This window comes from Zea mays, chromosome 4, assembly GCF_902167145.1.
Source record: "Zea mays cultivar B73 chromosome 4, Zm-B73-REFERENCE-NAM-5.0, whole genome shotgun sequence".
Taxonomy (NCBI): domain Eukaryota; kingdom Viridiplantae; phylum Streptophyta; class Magnoliopsida; order Poales; family Poaceae; genus Zea; species Zea mays.
The window spans coordinates 248582902-248604211 of NC_050099.1; the positions used below are offsets into that span (position 1 = coordinate 248582902).

General features: G+C 45.4%; 1 protein-coding gene and 6 non-coding genes across 7 annotated transcripts; 1 reads left to right on the top strand and 6 right to left on the bottom strand.

Moving 5' to 3' along the window:
- Positions 1 to 9126: 9126 nt before the first annotated feature.
- TRNAA-CGC (transfer RNA alanine (anticodon CGC)) lies at positions 9127 to 9199 on the bottom strand. The gene has a single exon. It is a non-coding gene; the product is annotated as a tRNA-Ala (tRNA).
- A 666-nt stretch (positions 9200 to 9865) lies between these two features.
- TRNAA-CGC (transfer RNA alanine (anticodon CGC)) lies at positions 9866 to 9938 on the bottom strand. Its single transcript has one exon. It is a non-coding gene; the product is annotated as a tRNA-Ala (tRNA).
- A 2192-nt stretch (positions 9939 to 12130) lies between these two features.
- TRNAA-UGC (transfer RNA alanine (anticodon UGC)) lies at positions 12131 to 12203 on the bottom strand. The gene has a single exon. It is a non-coding gene; the product is annotated as a tRNA-Ala (tRNA).
- A 694-nt stretch (positions 12204 to 12897) lies between these two features.
- TRNAA-CGC (transfer RNA alanine (anticodon CGC)) lies at positions 12898 to 12970 on the bottom strand. Its single transcript has one exon. It is a non-coding gene; the product is annotated as a tRNA-Ala (tRNA).
- Positions 12971 to 14403: 1433 nt separating this feature from the next.
- On the bottom strand, positions 14404 to 14476 carry TRNAA-CGC (transfer RNA alanine (anticodon CGC)). The gene has a single exon. It is a non-coding gene; the product is annotated as a tRNA-Ala (tRNA).
- A 1392-nt stretch (positions 14477 to 15868) lies between these two features.
- TRNAA-CGC (transfer RNA alanine (anticodon CGC)) lies at positions 15869 to 15941 on the bottom strand. The gene has a single exon. It is a non-coding gene; the product is annotated as a tRNA-Ala (tRNA).
- A 2764-nt stretch (positions 15942 to 18705) lies between these two features.
- On the top strand, positions 18706 to 20414 carry LOC103654973 (splicing factor ESS-2 homolog). Its single transcript, XM_008681791.3, has one exon. It carries the CDS (start codon positions 18815 to 18817, stop codon positions 20294 to 20296), a length of 1482 nt encoding a protein of 493 aa, XP_008680013.1. The 5' UTR covers positions 18706 to 18814; the 3' UTR covers positions 20297 to 20414.
- The last annotated feature ends 896 nt before the right edge of the window (positions 20415 to 21310 follow it).

The following is a 21310-nucleotide window of genomic DNA, read 5'->3' on the forward strand; positions in this document are numbered from 1 at the left end:
TATCCAGGCTTCGTGAAAAAATATTTTCCGAAGCTACATTTCCGAAGATCAATGATGTATCTTTTTGTGACTATGATTTTTCCCTTTCAAACTGTTCTTCTGTAGATTAATAATGTATCCACCTCTTGTGCCATGTGCAAAATGATGTATGATGCTTAATGCTATGCAAGATGATGTGATGATGTTATGTTATGTGAGATGATGTTTATTCCGAAGATACATACACATCCCTGCAATAAAACACAATCTTTTATAAGCCTCCCTTAGGAGCTTCTTCGCCTTTTACTTCAGCGGAATCAGCGTTTATTTTTCGCTGTAAGCCTCCCTTAGGAGCTTCTTCGCCTTTTACTTCAGCGGAATCGGCGTTTATTTTTCGCTGTAAGCCTCCCTTAGGAGCTTCTTCGCCTTTTACTTTCAGCGGTATTCGCGTTGACTTTTCGCGCTTCGCCTTTTACTTAGGCGGTATCAGCGTTGACTTTTCGCTGTATGCTCTGCATTCCCTTTGGAACGACTTTGGAGCAGAAAATTTACACTGCGCTCCCTTTGGAACGACTTTTTGTGATTTCGTCAAACTTACTCTGTGTTCCTTAGAACGACTTTTTGTTGCTTTGAAGAATTTTCGATAGTTCGAAGGTCCTTTTTATTATCACAAGCCTGTGAAGAAAACATATTTTTCTTGTAGGAATCAGCGAAACTAATTACATGAAGCCTAGACCATGTCCTTTATTACAGAAAATAAAACTGAATGAAAAAAATATTGTTATTAAGGTAGGATATTCGTCAATAGATGTGCTTCGACTCTGGCACAGTGCTGTTGACTGTACGAGCTTCGGACTGCTCTCTGAAATCCCTCTGGTGTGGAGCATACTGGCTCCCTTCTGGCTGCTGGCCTTGTTGCAACGGGGGTGGAGGCGGAGGCTGTTGCCAGGAAGCTTGAGGCTGACTCGCCGAAGCAACAGAAACTGCAGGATGGTTGCCCACATATTCTGGGATGTAGGGCGAATGATACGAAGCTGTATGCATGACCTGCTTCGGCTGAGCTTGTTGTGCTGCGGCTTCAGCTATTTTCTTTTGCTTCTGAATGGTAACATGGCACATCCTGGTAGTATGGCCTTTGTTCTCACCGCAGAATAAGCAAAAGATTCTTCTCGGTTGATCTCCAAATCTTCCTCCAAAGCCCCTGGCGCCTCTGCCTCTTGGAGCTGGTGGTCGGAAGGAGCTTTGCTGTTGCCCCGAAGCCTGTGAGGAGCATTGTGGCCTTTGCTGCTGGCTTCCTCTGTCATCATTTTGTGTAGAGTTATGAATTGATCTCACGTGCCTTGGGTAGAACCTCCCTCCGAAGCCCCTGGTCATTTCAGAAAACCTGAAAGCCTCCTCCCTTCTTTGGCGAAAATCATTATCGGCCCGAATGTACTCATCCATCTTCTGGAGAAGCTTCTCCAAAGTTTGAGGAGGCTTCCTGGCGAAGTACTGAGCTGACGGACCTGGCCGAAGCCCCTTGATCATGGCCTCGATGACAATTTCATTGGGCACCGTTGGTGCCTGTGCCCTCAAACGCAAGAACCTTCGGACATACGCCTGAAGGTATTCTTCATGATCCTGAGTGCACTGGAACAGAGCCTGAGCAGTGACCGGCTTCGTCTGAAATCCTTGAAAGCTAGTTAACAACAAGTCCTTCAGCTTCTGCCATGAAGTGATCGTTCCTGGTCGAAGGGAGGAATACCAGGTTTGAGCAACACTTCTGACAGCCATAACGAAAGATTTGGCCATGACTGAAGCATTGCCACCATACGAAGACACTGTTGCTTCGTAGCTCATCAAAAACTGCTTCGGGTCTGAGTGGCCATCGAATACGGGGAGCTGAGGCGGCTTGTAGGACGGAGGCCAAGGTGTAGCCTGCAACTCAGCGGACAGAGGAGAAGCATCATCAAAAACAAAATTCCCATGATGGAAATTGTCATACCAGTCATCTTCGTTGGGAAAACCCTCCTGATGAAGGTCTTGATGCTGAGGCCTTCGGTGTTGCTCATCCTGAGCAAGATGACGAACTTCTTCAGAGGCTTCGTCTATCTGCCTCTGCAGTTCAGCTAGCCTGGCCATCTTTTCTTTCTTCCTCTGTACTTGTTGATGAAGCATCTCCATATCTCTGATTTCTTGATCTATCTCGTCCTCTGGTGGTGTCGGACTGACAGCCTTCCTCTTCTGGCTTCGGGCCTCCCGCAGGGAGACTGTCTCCTGATTGTGGTCCAGTGGTTGCAGAGCTGCAGCCCCAGTCGCTGAAGCCTTCTTCGGCGCCATGACGAAGGTTTATGATCGCCGAAGGTGTTCAAAAAACTCAGAGTGGAAGTGAGTTCACCGGAGGTGGGCGCCAATGTTGGGGACTTGTTCTCAAGTGTTATGAGTTAAGAACAAGGCAACATAGAAAATGTTAATCGTTAAAGTCCTTCGTCCTCCGAAGCATTATTTCCCTTAGGATGTAATGGCTTGCGGACGAAGGTTATGAAGGACATACCTTCATAAATTCATCAAACAATGACGAAGGATGAAATATAAAGAATGTAAAAGACAACATGAACAATCATATATTATTATCGGGCATATACAAAAACATCGTTGAATCACAAGTGTACCTTCAATCGGAAGGAGATGACAGTACAAGCGTGACGCAAAAAGCGAATGCCAAGTAAGCGTGAACAGTACGGGGGTACTGTTCACCTATTTATATGCGCGGGGCACAGCCCATACAAAATTACATTCATGCCCTTTACATTTGATAATAATTTTATAGTAATCTATCGAGGTCTGAATAGCCTTTTCATCTTTAAGTCGGTTTCATTTTCTGCAACCACGCCGAAGCTCTCCTGCTAACATCTTCGGCGTTGTATCAAGACCTTCGTATTATCCTGGTCTTCTCCTGCCGTGATACCGACTTGAGTTCGAAGGTACCTGCTCACACATTATACTTCCAGAAATACTGTTAAATCCTGTTTTTGAGGACCTTCGGATGCCGAAGGTCCCCAACAGAAAGTAGCATTCAAATAAGTTGTAATGTTGCTTGACAAGTAGTACTTAAATGTATCTTACAAAACCAAAATATGATAAGCCGCTTCCAGCGGAACCCTTGCTCTCTCTCTGCAGATCCGACTACTCGTCATCAGCGGGATCTCGGTGGAAGCGCTTGGCCACCATGTCGACAGCGTCCTGCACGCTCCCCTAGGCGGCGTCTTCAGTATTGGCCACCGGACCGGCGATCACCGGCCCCAAGGAGAAGGCTGGGTCGCGGCTCCAGAAGCATGTCACGATGTACTCTATCACCGCCCAGCAGAGTCTGCTGCCCTCAGCCTCTAAGCGGGCGCCAAGGATCTGATCCAGGCGTCGGAGACGGACAGCAGCGGAATCCAGCACCGGGAGCGCGTCGAAGATGGACACCGACTGCTTCGACACTGGGATGGGGCTCACCCCCAGCGGCACCAGAGCTGAGCTTGCCTCGTCGGCCCATGCAGCCATACGCTGGACCCCAATGCGATGCTCCGCCCAGAGATCTTCTAGTGTCTTCCTCATTGCCTCTGCCGCCTGGGAACCCGGTGCCGCCTGCGCCGCCTGGAACCGACGGACCCGCTCCTCCAGCGTTCGCTCTTTCTCCTCCAGTTTCTTCTCCTTCACCTCCGCCTCAAGCTTGTGCTCGGCCAGCAACTTGTCCCGCCTTTCCCACATCTCCTCCCTCTAGGCGAGGTCCTTCCCCTGTTGGATGAGATCCATCGCCCACTCCTCCAGGGAGGCATCCTTCGCCTTGAGGTTTTCTTCGGCGAGAGAGATGTTGCTAGTCCTGTCATCAAGCTCCTGCTGCAGCTTCTACAGTGCCGCCTCAGTCGCGGTCTACTCATCCCACTGCTTCTCCAGCATCGCATTATAGGCTTTCAATTTCTCATGAAATTCTGTGATGACCGCATCTCGCTGGTCTAAGTGCTCTTTCTTCTCAACCAGCCTCTTCTCCTCTCGGGTCGCCTTCCGCTCCCGCTCAAGCACCTTCTTCAAGTCCTCCTTGAGGTCCTCACGCCCCTGCTCAAGATCGGACCGCTCCAAAGCAAATTGGCAGGACGCGGCCTTGGTACGTTCCTCCAGTTGGGTGCACCAATCACCAAGGCGCTGGTGCTCAGCCTCGAGCGCCTCCCACTCCCAAAGGATCGCCGCCTCAGTCTCCCGGAGAGCCTGATGAGCGCGGGACAGCACCAGAGGGAGGGGAGGAGGCGCCGTTTCTGGCCCAGTGCCGGTCTGGAGCGGCCGCCCAAGAATGATCTCTGGCTCCTCCGGGATGGGCGGTGGGATGGAATCGGGCACCCCTCCCGTGGCTTCCGCCGTTGCCGATGGTATATTCGACGACGTCACCGCTGCCGTCAGGATCGCAGTAGCCGCTGGCGGTGCTGCCGCTACTGGAGTCTGAAGGCCCGACGGCACTGCCTCGGCAGTACCAGCCGGAACCTGGGGGCCCGATGACGCTGCCGCGGCAGCAGCCAGAACCTGGGGGACCGATGGCGTCGCCTCAGCAATAGCAGGTCGCCAGCACCAAGGCCAACAGACACCTGCTGCTGGGAGCTGGACTCACCAGTAGGAGTGACTTTGGAGGCAGAGGGAAAAGAAGCCCTGATGAGCAAAGGACGGGTTAACACTCGTCAACATGGTAACTAGACCAATGAGGAAAACGAAAAGGGGTACACTTACTTAGGGCCCTAGACTTTCCAACGACCTTGGAAGCGAGACGTCCACTACCCCTGCTGCTGTTACTGTTGTTGATGTTGCTGCCCGTGTGGCAGTGGCAAGCCAGATGATGATGGCGGCGGTGGTGGCGGAGCTGATGGTGGTGTTGGTGGAGGACTAACGCACCTCTGCGAACCCTGGGAGCCGGCCTCCCCGACCCCACTAGCTGTCCTCTGGCGCTTCTGAGGGAGGCCCGAATCAAGGGGCGGATCCGCGACGAAAGACCCGTCGGCACGACGCAGGCGGTACCACCTCTCTCCCTCCGACCTCCCGGAACCACCCGGGGCGGAAGAACTGCTCGCGGCTCCCTTGCCCTTCCCCGAGGGGCTGAGAGTCGCGGGGGAGCTCTGGAGCTAGCATCAGTGGGCCGGGAACCCTCGGCCGGTACACCGGGGATCTGAATCCCACGGTGGGGGTCCCGGCCACCGGTCTGGCGAACCGCTATGCCGCTCTCGTCAAGAGTCGGCAACCAATCCAGGATCGCTGACCTCAACCCTTGGTTGTCGCAAAGCGAAGAAATGCCCTCAGGAGGAATCAAGGACTCGACAACGAAGGACTCACCAGTGATCTTCACCAGAAGCTCTAGCTCCTCCCAGGACAGGTCGGTGCATGGCCCGCGATGGACCCGACCGAGGTCGTTCGAGCCAGTAAACCAGCAGCTCAGGCGTGCCCTCGCCTGCAGCGGCGCGATCCGGCGTTGCAAGAAGTCACCGACCACATGCATCGACGTCAGACCGCCAGTTGCCAGGGACTCGATCCTGCCCAATACGGGCTCGAACTCCGGCGCCAACAGCGGCTTAGCTCTCCATTGCCTCCTGTCGAGCCTCGGCCCGTCACTCAGAATTACGAGACGATCGCTGGCCTCGGTACTCGCGATCACCCATTCGGCTCGCCAGATTTCCCACCTCGCGCCGCTGAGGGAGGGGATATAGGCGCCGGCCGAATCCGCCCTTGTCTAGAAGTAGTACGCATCGAGATGGTCCTTAGCCTTCCCGGACTTCACCTGCACGAAAAAGTGGCGGAAGAGAGAGGTGCACGGAGCCACCCCCACGAACATCTCGCACAGGTGAGCAAAGATGGCCGCCTGGAGGATGGAGTGGGGTGAGGTGCTGGAGCTGGAGACCGAGCACCTCCAACAGTAACATAAAGAAGGGGGAGATCAGCAACGCCAACCCACACGAGAGGTAGGAGACAAAGAGCACAAACTCCCCGGCAGCGAGATCGCCAAGGGGAGAAGCGCAAGTCCGGATTCTCGCGGCGTGCGACGGTGCACTCCATCCGAGCAGGCGGCGCACCGTGTCGAGCCTCCCCTCGGTCTTGTAACGCTCGGGATGAACCAGAGAAGCCATGGCTGCTACAGGGGCGAAAAGCAGAGAAGTGCGAGTGCAACAGAGACGCAGAAGACTCGGAGGAGAAAGGATGCAGCAGTTGAAGAAAGTGCGAATGCGCAACTGCTGGCCGCGGAATGAGTCCCCTTTTCTCAAAGAAGGCTCTCCCGCTCACATCCCAACCCCATCTAACGCGCACCTAGTGCTCACAGTGACTCGGTCCCCAACGTGGGGGCCCGGGTCCACATGTCACGCACCTAGAAAATCGGCCTCCGAGTGTGTAGAAGACGGACCGTCCCCCCGGAAGCAAACCGTCACGCACGACTGCACGTCGCCTAGGGGTCATTGAAGGATATTTTTAATTTAGGCGGCGGCCCACGCGCGACCCGACGAAACCGCCGGGAGCGGGGGCCACGTACCTGCCAGCTGCGGAGTCAGACGTGGCAGGCGACATGACTAAAGGCGGGCTGGAGGCGGCTACGATAGCAAGTGCCCGAGAATGGCACATCAACCAGGCTTTGGCCCCGCCTACAGGCTTGTAACCTCCCCTGAGGCGGGCCCGGGGGCCACTGTCGGTACCCTGGAACAGGGGTACCCCTTACTGATAGTAAGAAGGCGCGGTAAACAACACCTTACACCACCACGTGGGCGACTCCGGGACCACCAGGTGGCCAGAAAAGGTAGCGTATACAGTGATATCATCAGTGGATCCGGACTCCCGTGAGAAAGTGCCGAACCCCAGCACTTGTGGCCCGGGACCTCTGTGTTCCCCTGAATGGGACCCGGACCCCTCTAAGTGAGGTCCGGACCATCCAAGACAAGGTCTCAGGACGAAGAATACCCTGGCCCAAGTCAAAGGCGTACAGGGGTCCGACACAAACACTTGTCAGGGTCTTGTCAGGCGCGCCTCCGCTCCCCGCCCTGACGGGGACCCAGAGCTACCGCGTGGCCTACGACCCGTGACGTAAGCCGGCGGGCAGACTCTGACGTAAGGCCTCTAGGCCACGCGATCTCTACATTTATTGTGGAGATCGCGCGTCGCCTGTCCACCCTGCACACAGGCGATGTGCTGACTCGACATTTAATGTGCCCTGTCCAATCTGATGGCAGGCGGTGTGCCAGTCCAATCAGATAGCGGACAGTACGCTCACACAGCTGCACGCGCGTAGCGACCATCATGACTTGTACGATACCAAGGAACCTTCTGCTGCACGCCAATCCAACTCAAGTGGTGGATGTCGAGACACAGGGAGATAACACAAAGTAACCGACATTAGTTGCTCTGGGTATTCCATCTGTTATGTCTCTGGGCCCACATGTCAGGGTTCAAAGCCCTTTGTACATGCCCCCCTTAGCTATAAAAGGGGAGGCATACGACGTTACGAAACAAGCTCAATCTGGAGGCTTAGACCCTCAAGTTTCCACAGCAATCCAACACACAATGGAGTAGGGTGTTACGCTCCGGTGGGCCGAACCACTCTAAACTCTCGCGTGTCCATGTGCTTGATGTTTGCTTAGCACGACCGGCGAAACGCTTAAGCCCCTCCTCATCTTAGGATTTAGGGGGGTGCACTCCGCCACCTGGCCGGAGAATTTCCTCTCCGACATGCACCAATAGAATAAATAAACTAATGTTGTCATCAACATTTTCCGAATCCACGTCAACGAGTCGTCACAAGGTCTGTTTGGATCAGCTTTTTTCTCATAAGCTTTTCTAAGAAGCTGGTTACCATTTTTATATAACATTAGATATATTTAGTGTATGATTTATGCAAGCTATATACTTTTGTTGTGTTTAAGTGAATGAGTAAGAGAAAAACAAAAGTTACAATTCCTCTAAATAATATGAATGATGAAGAAGAATTGTTAATGTATTTTGATATCTTAAAAATTAAACAAAATGTCAATTTAATATGTATTTGTGAAAACTACAAAATATTTGTCTTTTCGACTAAGTTTATCGTTTTCGAATGTTTTTGGATAATTAACAATTTTGATCATGTATTTCGACCGTTGGTTTTTCTTTTTTGTTTTTTGTCCCGCTAAACAAATATGAAAACAAAACCAATTTAGCTATTTTTCGATCGTTTTCATAACTGCATGTTATCGACCTATCGCGGGGTATAGGGCCGACGAGACCAATCGAGTCCACTGCCAAGTGGGTGACCAATTGAGTCCACTGCCAAGTGGGACCAAGGTCGCGAGAGCGTAAAATAGAGTCCACTACTAGGTGGGACCAAGGTAGCGAGAGCGTAAAAAGCAAATGATAAAAAGTGGAGGTGCGGGGAATTGAACCCCGTGCCTCTCGCATGCGAAGCGAGCACACTACCATATGAGCTACACCCCAAAGGATATGATAAAGTAGAGCTATTATGCTCCAATAGAATAAATAAACTAGTGTTGTCATCAACATTTTTTGAATCCACGTCAACGAGTCGTGTAGGTCTGTTTGGATCAGCTTTTTTCTCATATGCTTTTCTAAGAAGCTGGTTACCATTTTTATGTAACATTAGATATATTTAGCGTATGATTTATGCAAGCTATATACTTTTGTTGTGTTTAAGTGAATGAGTAAGAGAAAAACAAAAGTTATACTTACTCTAAATAATATGAATGATGAAGAAGAATTGTTAATGTATTTTGATATCTTAAAAATTAGACAAAATGTCAATTTATTATGTATTTGTGAAAACTACAAAATATTTGTCTTTCCGACTAGAGTTTATCGTTTTCGAATGTTTTTGAATAATTAACAATTATGATCGTGTATTTCGACCGTTGGTTTTCCTTTTTCGTTTTTTGTCCCGCTAAACAAATACGAAAACAAAACCAATTTAGCTATTTTCGATCGTTTTCATAACTGCATGCTATGTTATCGACCTATCGCGGGGTACAAGGCCGACGTGACCAATCGAGTCCACTGCCAAGTGGGTGACCAATTGAGTCCACTGCCAAGTGGGACCAAGGTAGCGAGAGCGTAAAATAGAGTCCACTACTAGGTGGGACCAAGGTAGTGAGAGCGTAAAAAGCAAATGATAAAAAGTGGAGGTGCGGGGAATTGAACCCCGTGCCTCTCGCATGCGAAACGAGCGCTCTATCATATGAGCTACACCCCCAAGGATATGGTAAAGTAGAGCTATTATGTTCCAATAGAATAAATAAACTAATGTTGTCATCAACATTTTCCGAATCCGAGTCAACAAGTCGTCACAAGGTCTGTTTGGATCGGCTTTTTTCTCATAAGCTTTTCTGAGAAGCTGGTTACCATTTTTATATAACATTAGATATATTTAGCGTATGATTTATGCAAGCTATATACTTTTGTTGTGTTTAAGTGAATGAGTAAGAGAAAAGCAAAAGTTATAGTTACTCTAAATAATATGAATGATGAAGAAGAATTGTTAATGTATTTTGATATCTTAAAAATTAGACAAAATGTCAATTTATTATGTATTTGCGAAAACTACAAAATATTTGTCTTTCCGACTGGAGTTTATCGTTTTCGAATGTTTTTTAATAATTAACAATTCTGATCGTGTATTTCCACCATTGGTTTTCCTTTTTTGTTTTTTGCCCCGCTAAACAAATATGAAAACAAAACCAATTTAGCTATTTTTCGATCGTTTTCATAACTGCATGCTATCGTTCTATCGCGGGGTACAGGGCCGACGTGACCAATCGAGTCCACTGCCAAGTGGGACCAAGGTAGCGAGAGCGTAAAATAAAGTCCACTACTAGGTGGGACCAAGGTAGCGAGAGCATAAAAAGCAAATGAGAAAAAGTGGAGGTGCGGGGAATTGAACCCCGTGCCTCTCGCATGCGAAGCGAGCGCTCTACCATATGAGCTACACCCCCAAGAATATGGTAAAGTACAGCTATTATGCTCCAATAGAATAAATAAACTAATGTTGTCATCAACATTTTCCGAATCCACGTCAATGAGTCGTCACAAGGTCTGTTTGGATCGGCGTTTTCTCATAAGCTTTTTTGAGAAGCTGGTTACCATTTTTTATATAACATTAGGTATATTTAGCGTATGATTTATGCAAGCTATATACTTTTGTTGTGTTCAAGTGAATGAGTAAGAGAAAAACAAAAGTCATAATTACTCTAGATAATATGAATGACGAAGAAGAATTGTTAATGTATTTGATATCTTAAAAGCTAGAAAAAACAATTTATTATGTATTTGTGAAAACTACAAAATATGTGTCTTTCCGACTAGAGTTACAGTTTTCGAACGTTTTTGAATAATTGACAATTCCGATCGTGTATTTCGATCGTTAGTTTTCCTTTTTCGTTTTTTTGTCCCGCTATACAAATATGAAAACAACACCAATTTAGCTATTTTTTCGATCAAACTGCATGCTATCGACCTATCGCGGGGTACAGGGCTGACGTGACCAATCGAGTCCACTGCCAAGCGGGTGACCAAGGTAGCGAGAGCGTAAAATAGAGTCCACTACTAGGTGGGAACAAGTAGCAAGAGCATAAAAAGCAAATGATAAAAAGTGGAGGTGCGGGAAATTGAACCACGTGCCTCTCGCATGCAAAGCGAGCGCTCTACCATATGAGCTACACCCCCAAGGATATGGTAAAGTAGAGCTATTATGCTCCAATAGAATAAATAAACTAATGTTGTCATCAACATTTTCTGAATCCGCGTCAACGAGTCGTCACAAGGTCAGTTTGGATCGACTTTTTTTCTCATAAGCTTTTCTGAGAAGCTGGTTACCATTTTTATATAACATTAGATATATTTAGCGTATGATTTATGCAAGCTATATACTTTTGTTGTGTTTAAGTGAATGAGTAAGAGAAAAACAAAAGTTATAATTACTATAAATAATATGAATGATGAAGAAGAATTGTTAATTTATTTTGATATCTTAAAAATTAGACAAAATGTCAATTTATTATGTATTTATGAAAACTACAAAATATTTGTCTTTCCGACTAGAGTTTATCGTTTTCGAATGTTTTTGGATAATTAACAATTCTGATCGTGTATTTCGACCGTTGGTTTTTCTTTTTTGTTTTTTGTCCCGCTAAACAAATATGAAAACAAAACCAATTTAGCTATTTTTCGATCGTTTTCATAACTGCATGTTATCGACCTATCGCGGGGTATAGGGCCGACGTGACCAATCGAGTCCACTGCCAAGTGGGTGACCAATTGAGTCCACTGCCAAGTGGGACCAAGGTAGCGAGAGCGTAAAATAGAGTCCACTACTAGGTGGGACCAAGGTAGCGAGAGCGTAAAAAGCAAATGATAAAAAGTGGAGGTTGTGGGTAATTGAACCCTGTGCCTCTCGCATGCGAAGCGAGCGCTCTACCATATGAGCTACACCCCCAAAGTATATGATAAAGTAGAGCTATTATGCTCCAATAGAATAAATAAACTAGTGTTGTCATCAACATTTTTTGAATCCACGTCAACGAGTCGTGTAGGTCTGTTTGTATCGGCTTTTTTCTCATATGCTTTTCTAAGAAGCTGGTTACCATTTTTATATAACATTAGATATATTTAGCGTATGATTTATGCAAGCTATATACTTTTGTTGTGTTTAAGTGAATTAGTAAGAGAAAAACAAAAGTTATAATTACTCTAAATAATATGAATGATGAAGAAGAATTGTTAATGTATTTTGATATCTTAAAAATTAGACAAAATGTCAATGTATTATGTATTTGTGAAAACTACAAAATATTTGTCTTTCCGACTAGAGTTTATCGTTTTCGAATGTTTTTGAATAATTAACAATTCTGATCGTGTATTTCGACCGTTCGTTTTCCTTTTTCGTTTTTTGTCCCGCTAAACAAATATGAAAACAAAACCAATTTAGCTATTTTTCGATCGTTTTCATAACTACATGCTATCGACCTATCGCCGGGTACAGGGCCGACGTGACCAATCGAGTCCACTGCCAAGTGGGTGACCAATTGAGTCCACTGCCAAGTGGGACCAAGGTAGCGAGAACGTAAAATAGAGTCCACTACTAGGTAGGACCAAGGTAGCGAGAGCGTAAAAAGCAAATGATAAAAAGTGGAGGTGCGGGGAATTGAACCCCGTGCCTCTCGCATGCAAAGCGAGCGCTCTACCATATGAGCTACACCCCCAAGGATATGGTAATGTAGAGCTATTATGCACGAATAGAATAAATAAACTAATGTTGTCATCAACATTTTCCGAATCCACGTAAACGAGTCGTCACAAGGTCTGTTTGGATCGGCTTTTTTCTCATAACCTTTTCTAAGAAGCTGGTTACCATTTTTATATAACATTAGATATATTTAGCGTATGATTTATGCAAGCTATATACTTTTGTTGTGTTTAAGTGAATGAGTAAGAGAAAAACAAAAGTTATAATTACTCTAAATAATATGAATGATGAAGAAGAATTGTTAATGTATTTTGATATCTTAAAAATTAGACAAAATGTCAATTTATTATGTATTTGTGAAAACTACAAAATATTTGTCTTTCCGACTAGAGTTTATCGTTTTCGAATGTTTTTGGATAATTAACAATTCTGATCGTGTATTTCGACCGTTGGTTTTTCTTTTTTCTTTTTTGTCTCGCTAAACAAATATGAAAACAAAACCAATTTAGCTATTTTTCGATCGTTTTCATAACTGCATGTTATCGACCTATCGCGTGGTACAGGGCCAACGTGACCAATCGGGTCCACTGCCAAGTGGGTGACCAATTGAGTCCACTGCCAAGTGGGACCAAGGTAGCGAGAGTGTAAAATAGAGTCCACTACTAGGTGGGACCAAGGTAGCGAGAGCGTAAAGAGAAAATGATAAAAAATGGAGGTGCGGGGAATTGAACCCCGTGCCTCTCGCATGCGAAGCGAGCGCTCTACCATATGAGCTACACCCCCAAAGGATATGATAAAGTAGAGCTATTATGCTCCAATAGAATAAATAAACTAGTGTTGTCATCAATATTTTTCGAATCCACGTCAACGAGTCGTGTAGGTCTGTTTGGATCGGCTTTTTTCTCATATGCTTTTCTAAGAAGCTGGTTACCATTTTTATATAACATTAGATATATTTAGCGTATGATTTATGCAAGCTATATACTTTTGTTGTGTTTAAGTGAATGAGTAAGATAAAAACAAAAGTTATAACTACTCTAGATAATATGAATGATGAAGAAGAATTGTTAATGTATTTTGATATCTTAAAAATTAGACAAAATGTCAATTTTTTATGTATTTGTGAAAACTACAAAATATTTGTCTTCCCGACTAGAGTTTATCGTTTTCGAATGTTTTTGAATAATTAACAATTCTGATCGTGTATTTCGACCATTGGTTTTCCTTTTTCGTTTTTTGTCCCGCTAAACAAATATGAAAACAAAACCAATTTAGCTATTTTCGATAGTTTTCATAATTGCATGCTATGCTATCGACCTATCGCGGGGTACAGGGTCGACGTGACCAATCGAGTCCACTGCCAAGTGGGTGACCAATTGAGTCCACTGCCAAGTGGGACCAAGGTAGCGAGAGCGTAAAATAGAGACCACTACTAGGTGGGACCAAGGTAGCGAGAGGGTAAAAAGCAAATGATAAAAAGTGGAGGGGCGGGGAATTGAACCTCGTGCCTCTCGCATGCGAAACGAGCGCTCTACCATATGAGCTACACCCAAGGATATGGCAAAGTAGAGCTATTATGCTCCAATAGAATAAATAAACTAATGTTGTCATCAACATTTTCCGAATCCGAGTCAACGAGTCGTAAGAGGTCTGTTTGGATCGGCTTTTTTCTCATAAGCTTTTCTGAGAAGCTGGTTACCATTTTTATATAACATTAGATATATTTAGCGTATGATTTATGCAAGCTATATACTTTTGTTGTGTTTAAGTGAATGAGTAAGAGAAAAACAAAAGTTATAATTACTCTAAATAATATGAATGATGAAGAAGAATTGTTAATGTATTTTGATATCTTAAAAATTAGACAAAATGTCAATGTATTATGTATTTGTGAAAACTACAAAATATTTGTCTTTCCGACTAGAGTTTATCGTTTTCGAATGTTTTTGAATAATTAACAATTCTGATCGTGTATTTCGACCGTTCGTTTTCCTTTTTCGTTTTTTGTCCCGCTAAACAAATATGAAAACAAAACCAATTTAGCTATTTTTCGATCGTTTTCATAACTGCATGCTATCGTTCTATCGCGGGGTACAGGGCCGACGTGACCAATCGAGTCCACTGCCAAGTGGGACCAAGGTAGCGAGAGCGTAAAATAGAGTCCACTACTAGGTGGGACCAAGGTAGCGAGAGCATAAAAAGCAAATGAGAAAAAGTGGAGGTGCGGGGAATTGAACCCCGTGCCTCTCACATGCGAAGCGAGCGCTCTACCATATGAGCTACACCCCCAAGGATATGGTAAAGTACAGCTATTATGCTCCAATAGAATAAATAAACTAATGTTGTCATCAACATTTTCCGAATCCACGTCAACGAGTCGTCACAAGGTCTGTTTGGATCGGCTTTTTTCTCATAAGCTTTTTTGAGAAGCCGGTTACCATTTTTATATAACATTAGGTATATTTAGCGTATGATTTATGCAAGCTATATACTTTTGTTGTGTTCAAGTGAATGAGTAAGAGAAAAACAAAAGTTATAATTACTCTAGATAATATGAATGATGAAGAAGAATTGTTAATGTATTTGATATCTTAAAAGCTAGACAAAATGACAATTTATTATGTATTTGTGAAAACTACAAAATATGTGTCTTTCCGTCTAGAGTTACTGTTTTCGAACGTTTTTGAATAATTGACAATTCCGATCGTGTATTTCGACCGTTAGTTTTCCTTTTTTTGTTTTTGTCCCGCTAAACAAATATGATAACGAAACCAATTTAGCTATTTTTTCGATCAAACTGCATGCTATCGACCTATCGCGGGGTACAGGGCTAACATGACCAATCGAGTCCACTGCCAAGTGGGTGACCAAGGTAGCGAGAGCGTAAAATAGAGTCCACTACTAGGTGGGACCAAGTAGCAAGAGCATAAAAAGCTAATGATAAAAAGTGGAGGTGCGGGAAATTGAACCCCGAGCCTCTCGCATGCAAAGCGAGCGCTCTACCATATGAGCTACACCCCAAGGATATGGTAAAGTAGAGCTATTATGCTCAAATAGAAAAAATAAACTAATGTTGTCATCAACATTTTCCGAATCTGCGTCAACGAGTCGTCACAAGGTCTGTTTAGATCGGCTTTTTTCTCATAAGCTTTTTTGAGAAGTTGGTTACCATTTTTATATAACATTAGGTATATTTAGCGTATGATTTATGCAAGCTATATACTTGTGTTCAAGTGAATGAGTAAGAGAAAAACAAGAGTTATAATTACTCTAAATAATTTGAATGATGAAGAAGAATTGTTAATGTATTTGATATCTTAAAAATTAGACAAAATAGAAATTTATTATGTATTTGTGAAAACTACAAAATATGTGTCTTTCCGACTAGAGTTACCGTTTTCGAACGTTTTTGAATAATTGACAATTCCGATCGTGTATTTCGACCGTTGGTTTTCCTTTTTCGTTTTTTGTCCCATTAAAAAAAATATGAAAACAAAACCAATTTAGCTATTTTTCGATATTTTTCATAGCTGCATGCTATCGACCTATCGCGTGGTACAGGACAGACGTGACCAATCGAGTCCACTGCCAAGTGGGACCAAGGTAGCGAGAGCATAAAATAGAGTCCACTACTAGGTGGGACCAAGGTAGCAAGAGCATAAAAAGCAAAGGATAAAAACGTGGAGGTGCGAGGAATCAAACCCCGTGCCTCTCGCATGCGAAGCGAGCGCTCTACCATATGAGCTACACCCCCAATGATATGGTAAAGTAGAGCTATTATGCTCTAATAGAATAAATAAACTAATGTTGTCATTAGCATTTCTTGAATCCGCGCAACGAGTCGTCATAGGGTCTGTTTGGATTGGCTTTTTTCTCATAAGCTTTTCTGAGAAGCTGGTTGTGTAGAGAAGCTAACTGTGGTGAGAAAATGAATGGTAAGAATCTAGATGTTTGGAAACCTGACTGTGGGAAGAAGCTAGTGGTTAGAATCTAGATGTTTGGATGACTGGATTTCCAAAGAGCACATTCTGTTATTAGACCTGTTTAAAAATTCATTGTCGTAAGTATCACATGCAATCTACATGCAATCTTCGTTACAACATTTTTGTTTCATGTACAAATTATTCACTACCTAACTAACACGGCAGCAATAGGGTCTCTAAACACAGTTATATCTAACTCAACAAAATAAATACATTTTTAACAAACTCTTGCTTCGATTTTCTAGGGTACCTTTCGAGTGTACCAATAAATACTTTGTTAGTAAGGAATCAAATGTTAGAGAATTCTTTTCTAGTAGATACTCGAATTAAAAAATTTGATACCATAGTCCTTGCAACTCCCCTTGTCGGATCCTTATCAAAAGCTCAATTTTGTACTGTATCGGGGCATCATATTAATAAACTCGTTTGGACTAATTTACCAGATTAGGATATTCTTGATCGTCATGTTACTCTAACATCTATTTTCTTATTTGCAATATGGTTGAACCATTTTAATAACTGGAAAATGATGCATTCTATTTGCAAGCCACATCAAACTAATCGAAACAAAACATAAAAAACTAGACAATATCATGTCTTTGTTGTTGTGCAACACCATCTTCATATACAATGTCAGGCTAATCGAAACAATACCAGGTCTTTTTTGTTGTGCCCATCTCCCCCTTACCTTTGTCTCTTCGACGATGTGAAGTCGCATCACCTTCTTCATATACGTCAAGTCATGAGCTAACTTTTTGGCATATACAATGAGTTAAATGATTTCACATCGCTGATCATTTCATCGAACATCTCAAGTGCTGGAGCACAAAGTGTTTTAAGCCTGCATCACCATACTGCACAGCCTAGGACATGAAGCAGACACGACAATGGTGCCACGGTGACGGTGGTGATGACGACCTCCCTTAACGACATCAGCGGTGGTGTCCTTTCATGTCGATGATGATGACAACCTTGGTGGTGACGCTGACCGCCTGACTAAACGATGGCAGTGGGAGGTGCCCATGTGTGTTTCCGAGAAGAACTAAGGCACTGTTTGATAACCAAGTTTTTGAAAACCACATTTTTTGAAAATACGACAGTATATTCTAGTCACAACAATAACACAGTTTAAAATATTACAGTTTTGAAAACTGAGGTCTAACAATATTCACAATACTTCAGTTTTAAAAACAACTACCTTGCCAAACACCTTTGTATATATAATACTGTAATATTTGACAATAATGTATTCTTTCAAACTATGAAAAAAACTTTACTCTCAAACACCCTTAAGGGCCTGTTTTGGAAATGGAGTTTTGAAATACTGTAGTTTTGATACACCATAATTTACAATTGTACATGACACAAATACTACGGTATTACTTTACCACAGTAAAACCATAGTATTGCTCGAAAACGAGATCTTTTTGATTCAATTGGAAAAACAAGGTATATTTAGAGACAAGAGAAGAAAACTGAGATTCTTTAGTGGAGTTTCGAAAACTCCAAAAATACCATGTTTTTTGTAAACAATGGTATTTAAAGCTGTGTTTTGTTTGACAAACCAAACAACTTTTGAGTTTTAATATTATAGTATCATTAAATAATATAGTATTATTTTAAAACTACAAAAATATTACACTTTCAAATAGGGCATAAGTTGCGTGCGTGTTTTTGGAACAACAGAGCCGAACAACAAGCCAAGCCAAAGAGCGATCAGGAGGTCATCAACGTTAGCTGTGGATGCGCTAGCCTGCCACGTGTCGTCAATCAGGCGGCCTGTCACAACTTCTGCCCTGTGCAGCACAACCGTTCAATTGTTTTACAGTTTAGGTGCGACGCGCGGTTTCTAGCCAACCGAACCCGAAATAATCGGAATTCGGAAACTAACGGGCCATATAAAAGCCTCCGCACCACACTCATCTCAGCCACCGATTTTCTAACGTGCCAGACGGACCGAGCCCAAAATAGATTGGGCTTCAATGGGCTGGGCCGGGCGGCCCTTTGGCCATCTCTAGTTCTAAGAATTTGTTAGGCCACATCCATACCTAACGAACCGCCTAGAGCGTCGTTGGTAGGGATGGATCCGGATATTTATTTGGATGTCATTTTTTGGTCTTTTTTCTTCGATTGTGAACAACTAACATATAGAATTTGCTATGTAAATTTATATTCTTGTTTTTAGCATTGAGACTATTAATATTCACAAAAAATAAACATTAAATCCATTCTATATCTTTTTAAATAATTCATATAAAATTCGGATGTCTATTCGAATACGGATTCGGATGTTTTTTCACCTTTTTTGTTGTAGGGAGAAAATAATGTACATAAAAGATTATACAAAAAAATATTTAAATACTTCATAATATTTTTAATAACATTGCCGAAAATTAACTTTAAATTCTATGTATATCTATCTAAAATATTAGATAAGTTAGGAACATCCTATCCGTTGGCGCACTTTCTAGTATATTTTCGGAATCCGCGTCAACCAATGATTATATAACAGCCCCCGCCCCACAGTCAGCCCAGCCCCCCGCCACCTGAGTACCTGACACACAGCGAAACGCCGAAACCGCGTCAAGTTCCCCATCTCCGATCCCCCAATCGCCCTAACCCTAGACTCGCCACCGCCGCCGCGATGCTCCGCTCGCCGGGCAATTCGCCCCGCCGCCTCTCACCGTCGCCCACACCCGCGCCCTCCACCCCTCGCCCGGCCTCCCCGCCCCCCTCCACCGCCCCCTCCTCGAAGCGCCGCCGGTCGGAGGTGCTCGACGAGGACACCTACGTCGCCGCCATCGAGCGCATCATCGAGCGCGACTACTTCCCCGACCTGCCCCGCCTCCGGGACCGCCTCGACTGGCTGCAGGCCGTGCGGTCCCACGACCCGCTCATCCTCCGCGACGCGCAGCTCAAAATCCTAGACCGCCGCCGCCGCGCCCAGCGCCACGCGGCGGGGCCCGTCCCCACGCCGACGCCGGCCACCTCCACCGCGCTCCGCTCCCCGTCCTTTCTCACCACCCCCGCCGGATCCGTCGCCGGCGGCGTGGGAGGTCCCGACGCCGACCACGACGACGACGTCGCGGCCGCGCTCTCCCTGGACGGCTTCTTCCACCGCTTCACCAGCGAGGACAACGACTCCTTCTCGCGCATCCTAGACAAGGTGAACCAGCGCCGCCGCGAACGCTACGCGCACCTGCTGGAGCCGCCGCCGCCTGTCGAGGCGGGGACTAAACCGTCAGAGGACGCCAAGCGCAACAGGATCACGGACGGGTACGGTACATCGGGGCAGCCACCGAGCACGCTCGAGGGCGCCAAGTTCACGGCAAAGAAGTTGCTGATGTACTATCCGGCTGACCAGGGGGAAGCGCCCCTCACGGAGGAGGAGCGCGCAGAGCGGCTCAGGGGGATGACCAAGGAGATAAACAAGTCGAACACCAGGCTACATGGCAGAGCCACGGCTGATGACGCGAGGCCCAAGGAGGAGGAGGGGGCCGCCATACTGTACGCGCTGGTTGCAAGCTCTACTCCGGGAGGGATGGCCTACCACGACCCTGACAAGTTGAAGAAGTACGATCTGGAGGACCTGAGGAAGACCCCGAACCCTTTCTACCTCGAGTCGGACAAGAAGGCCGGCAACGGGTACAGTTTTGTGAGGACGCCGTCGCCAGCACCCGGCGTGGACGAGTCGCCGTTTATGACGTGGGGTGAGATCGACGGAACGCCGCTGAGGCTGGACCCCGACGAGACGCCGGGCGGTAGCGAGAGAGCGCATTTCAAGATGCCACCACCTCCTGCTCGCGACATCAAGGCGCACTTGCTTTCGAGGGATGCCGCTCGGAAAATAAAGGAGCGGTCTAAGCCCTTCCATAGGCCGCCCCTACCCTCCCCTGCGAGGGGTGTCAGCGCGAGCCCTAGAACCCTTTCGCCAGCAGCGCAAAAATTCGTGAGGAACGCCATCTCCAAGTCGTCAAAGTCCTCCAGCGCCATTGACGAATCTCTCCGTGCAAGCTACAGAGGCTCGACCCCGTCTGCGAGCACTCCCAAGTCAAGGTTTTCAAGAGATCCTGGCCTCACATCGCGTTCTCCATCCACAAGGCAGGGTTCCACCCCTCCCTGGTGAGTGTTAGTAAACCACTTAATGTTATTTCATAAAATGGGTAGGTGGCCCATCCTGTACTGTAACAAATTGTATAATGATGGAAGACATGAAATGATGAAGTGATGCTAATTTACTCTTATATTATCTGAGTCACCCTTACCAAAATCAATGTCATGAGCATATCTTTTCATACTAAATTGCTAAGTTCCAACTTGAATTTTAAATTTCAAAGTCATGCATCTGGGCAGACCATTTGTCGTCTTTGTAACAGTGGGTTTGGCAAAAACTTCCATGTCATTGTATTGTACTCCAAGGCAGATTGTGCATCTGGTCTTGCAAAAAAAAAAATCTGATAATAGAGTTTGAAAGATGTGAGATAAGGAATGAGATAAGGGAGCTGCTAGAGATAGCCTAATAGTTTGGGGTTTATTTCTTATGTTTGTACTCTTTTTCGCATAGAAGTATATAACAAAATGAGTACGATTGTAATAGTTTGCCTCATTGGGGGGAAACATATATAAACAGACACCTCACCTTCTCCTAGTGATAGAGCCCTAGGGCTTTGGGGGAGAGGACTTTTGTCTATTTCCAGTCTTGCTTGCCTTCTCTAATCGTTGTCTGTTTGAGAGTGTTTACCAACACTGGTTGGGTCGGGGGAGGGGGGGGGGGGGGGGTGATTCTAGGAGATGACAGTATTGTGGAGGACGATGTGGTGCTTCTGATTTCATCGCGCTAGATGCTGGTGTGTGCCACGGTTGGGAGCCAATCTGAAACCTCAGGCTGATTTCTGGGCAGTTGTGTGCTCGCCTTTCTGTGGAAGTTTTTGTTGTTGTATCGACCAGATTGAGATCAGGCTTCTGTCAGATCCGGCAGTTCATTGGTTTTATCACTTGGATTTGGTGTTTACCAACACTGGTTGGGAGAATAAAAGAAAAGAAAAGGGAGGGGACAGTAGTGTGGGAGGACGTTGTGGTGCTTCTGATTTCTGGGCAGTTTTTTTTTATTGGACCAGATTGAGAGTTGAGTTGTAGATCA

Excerpts from the sequence above, each read along its gene's own strand:
- LOC103654973 (XM_008681791.3), top strand. The coding sequence starts at position 18,815 with ATGCTCCGCTCGCCGGGCAATTCGCCCCGCCGCCTCTCACCGTCGCCC.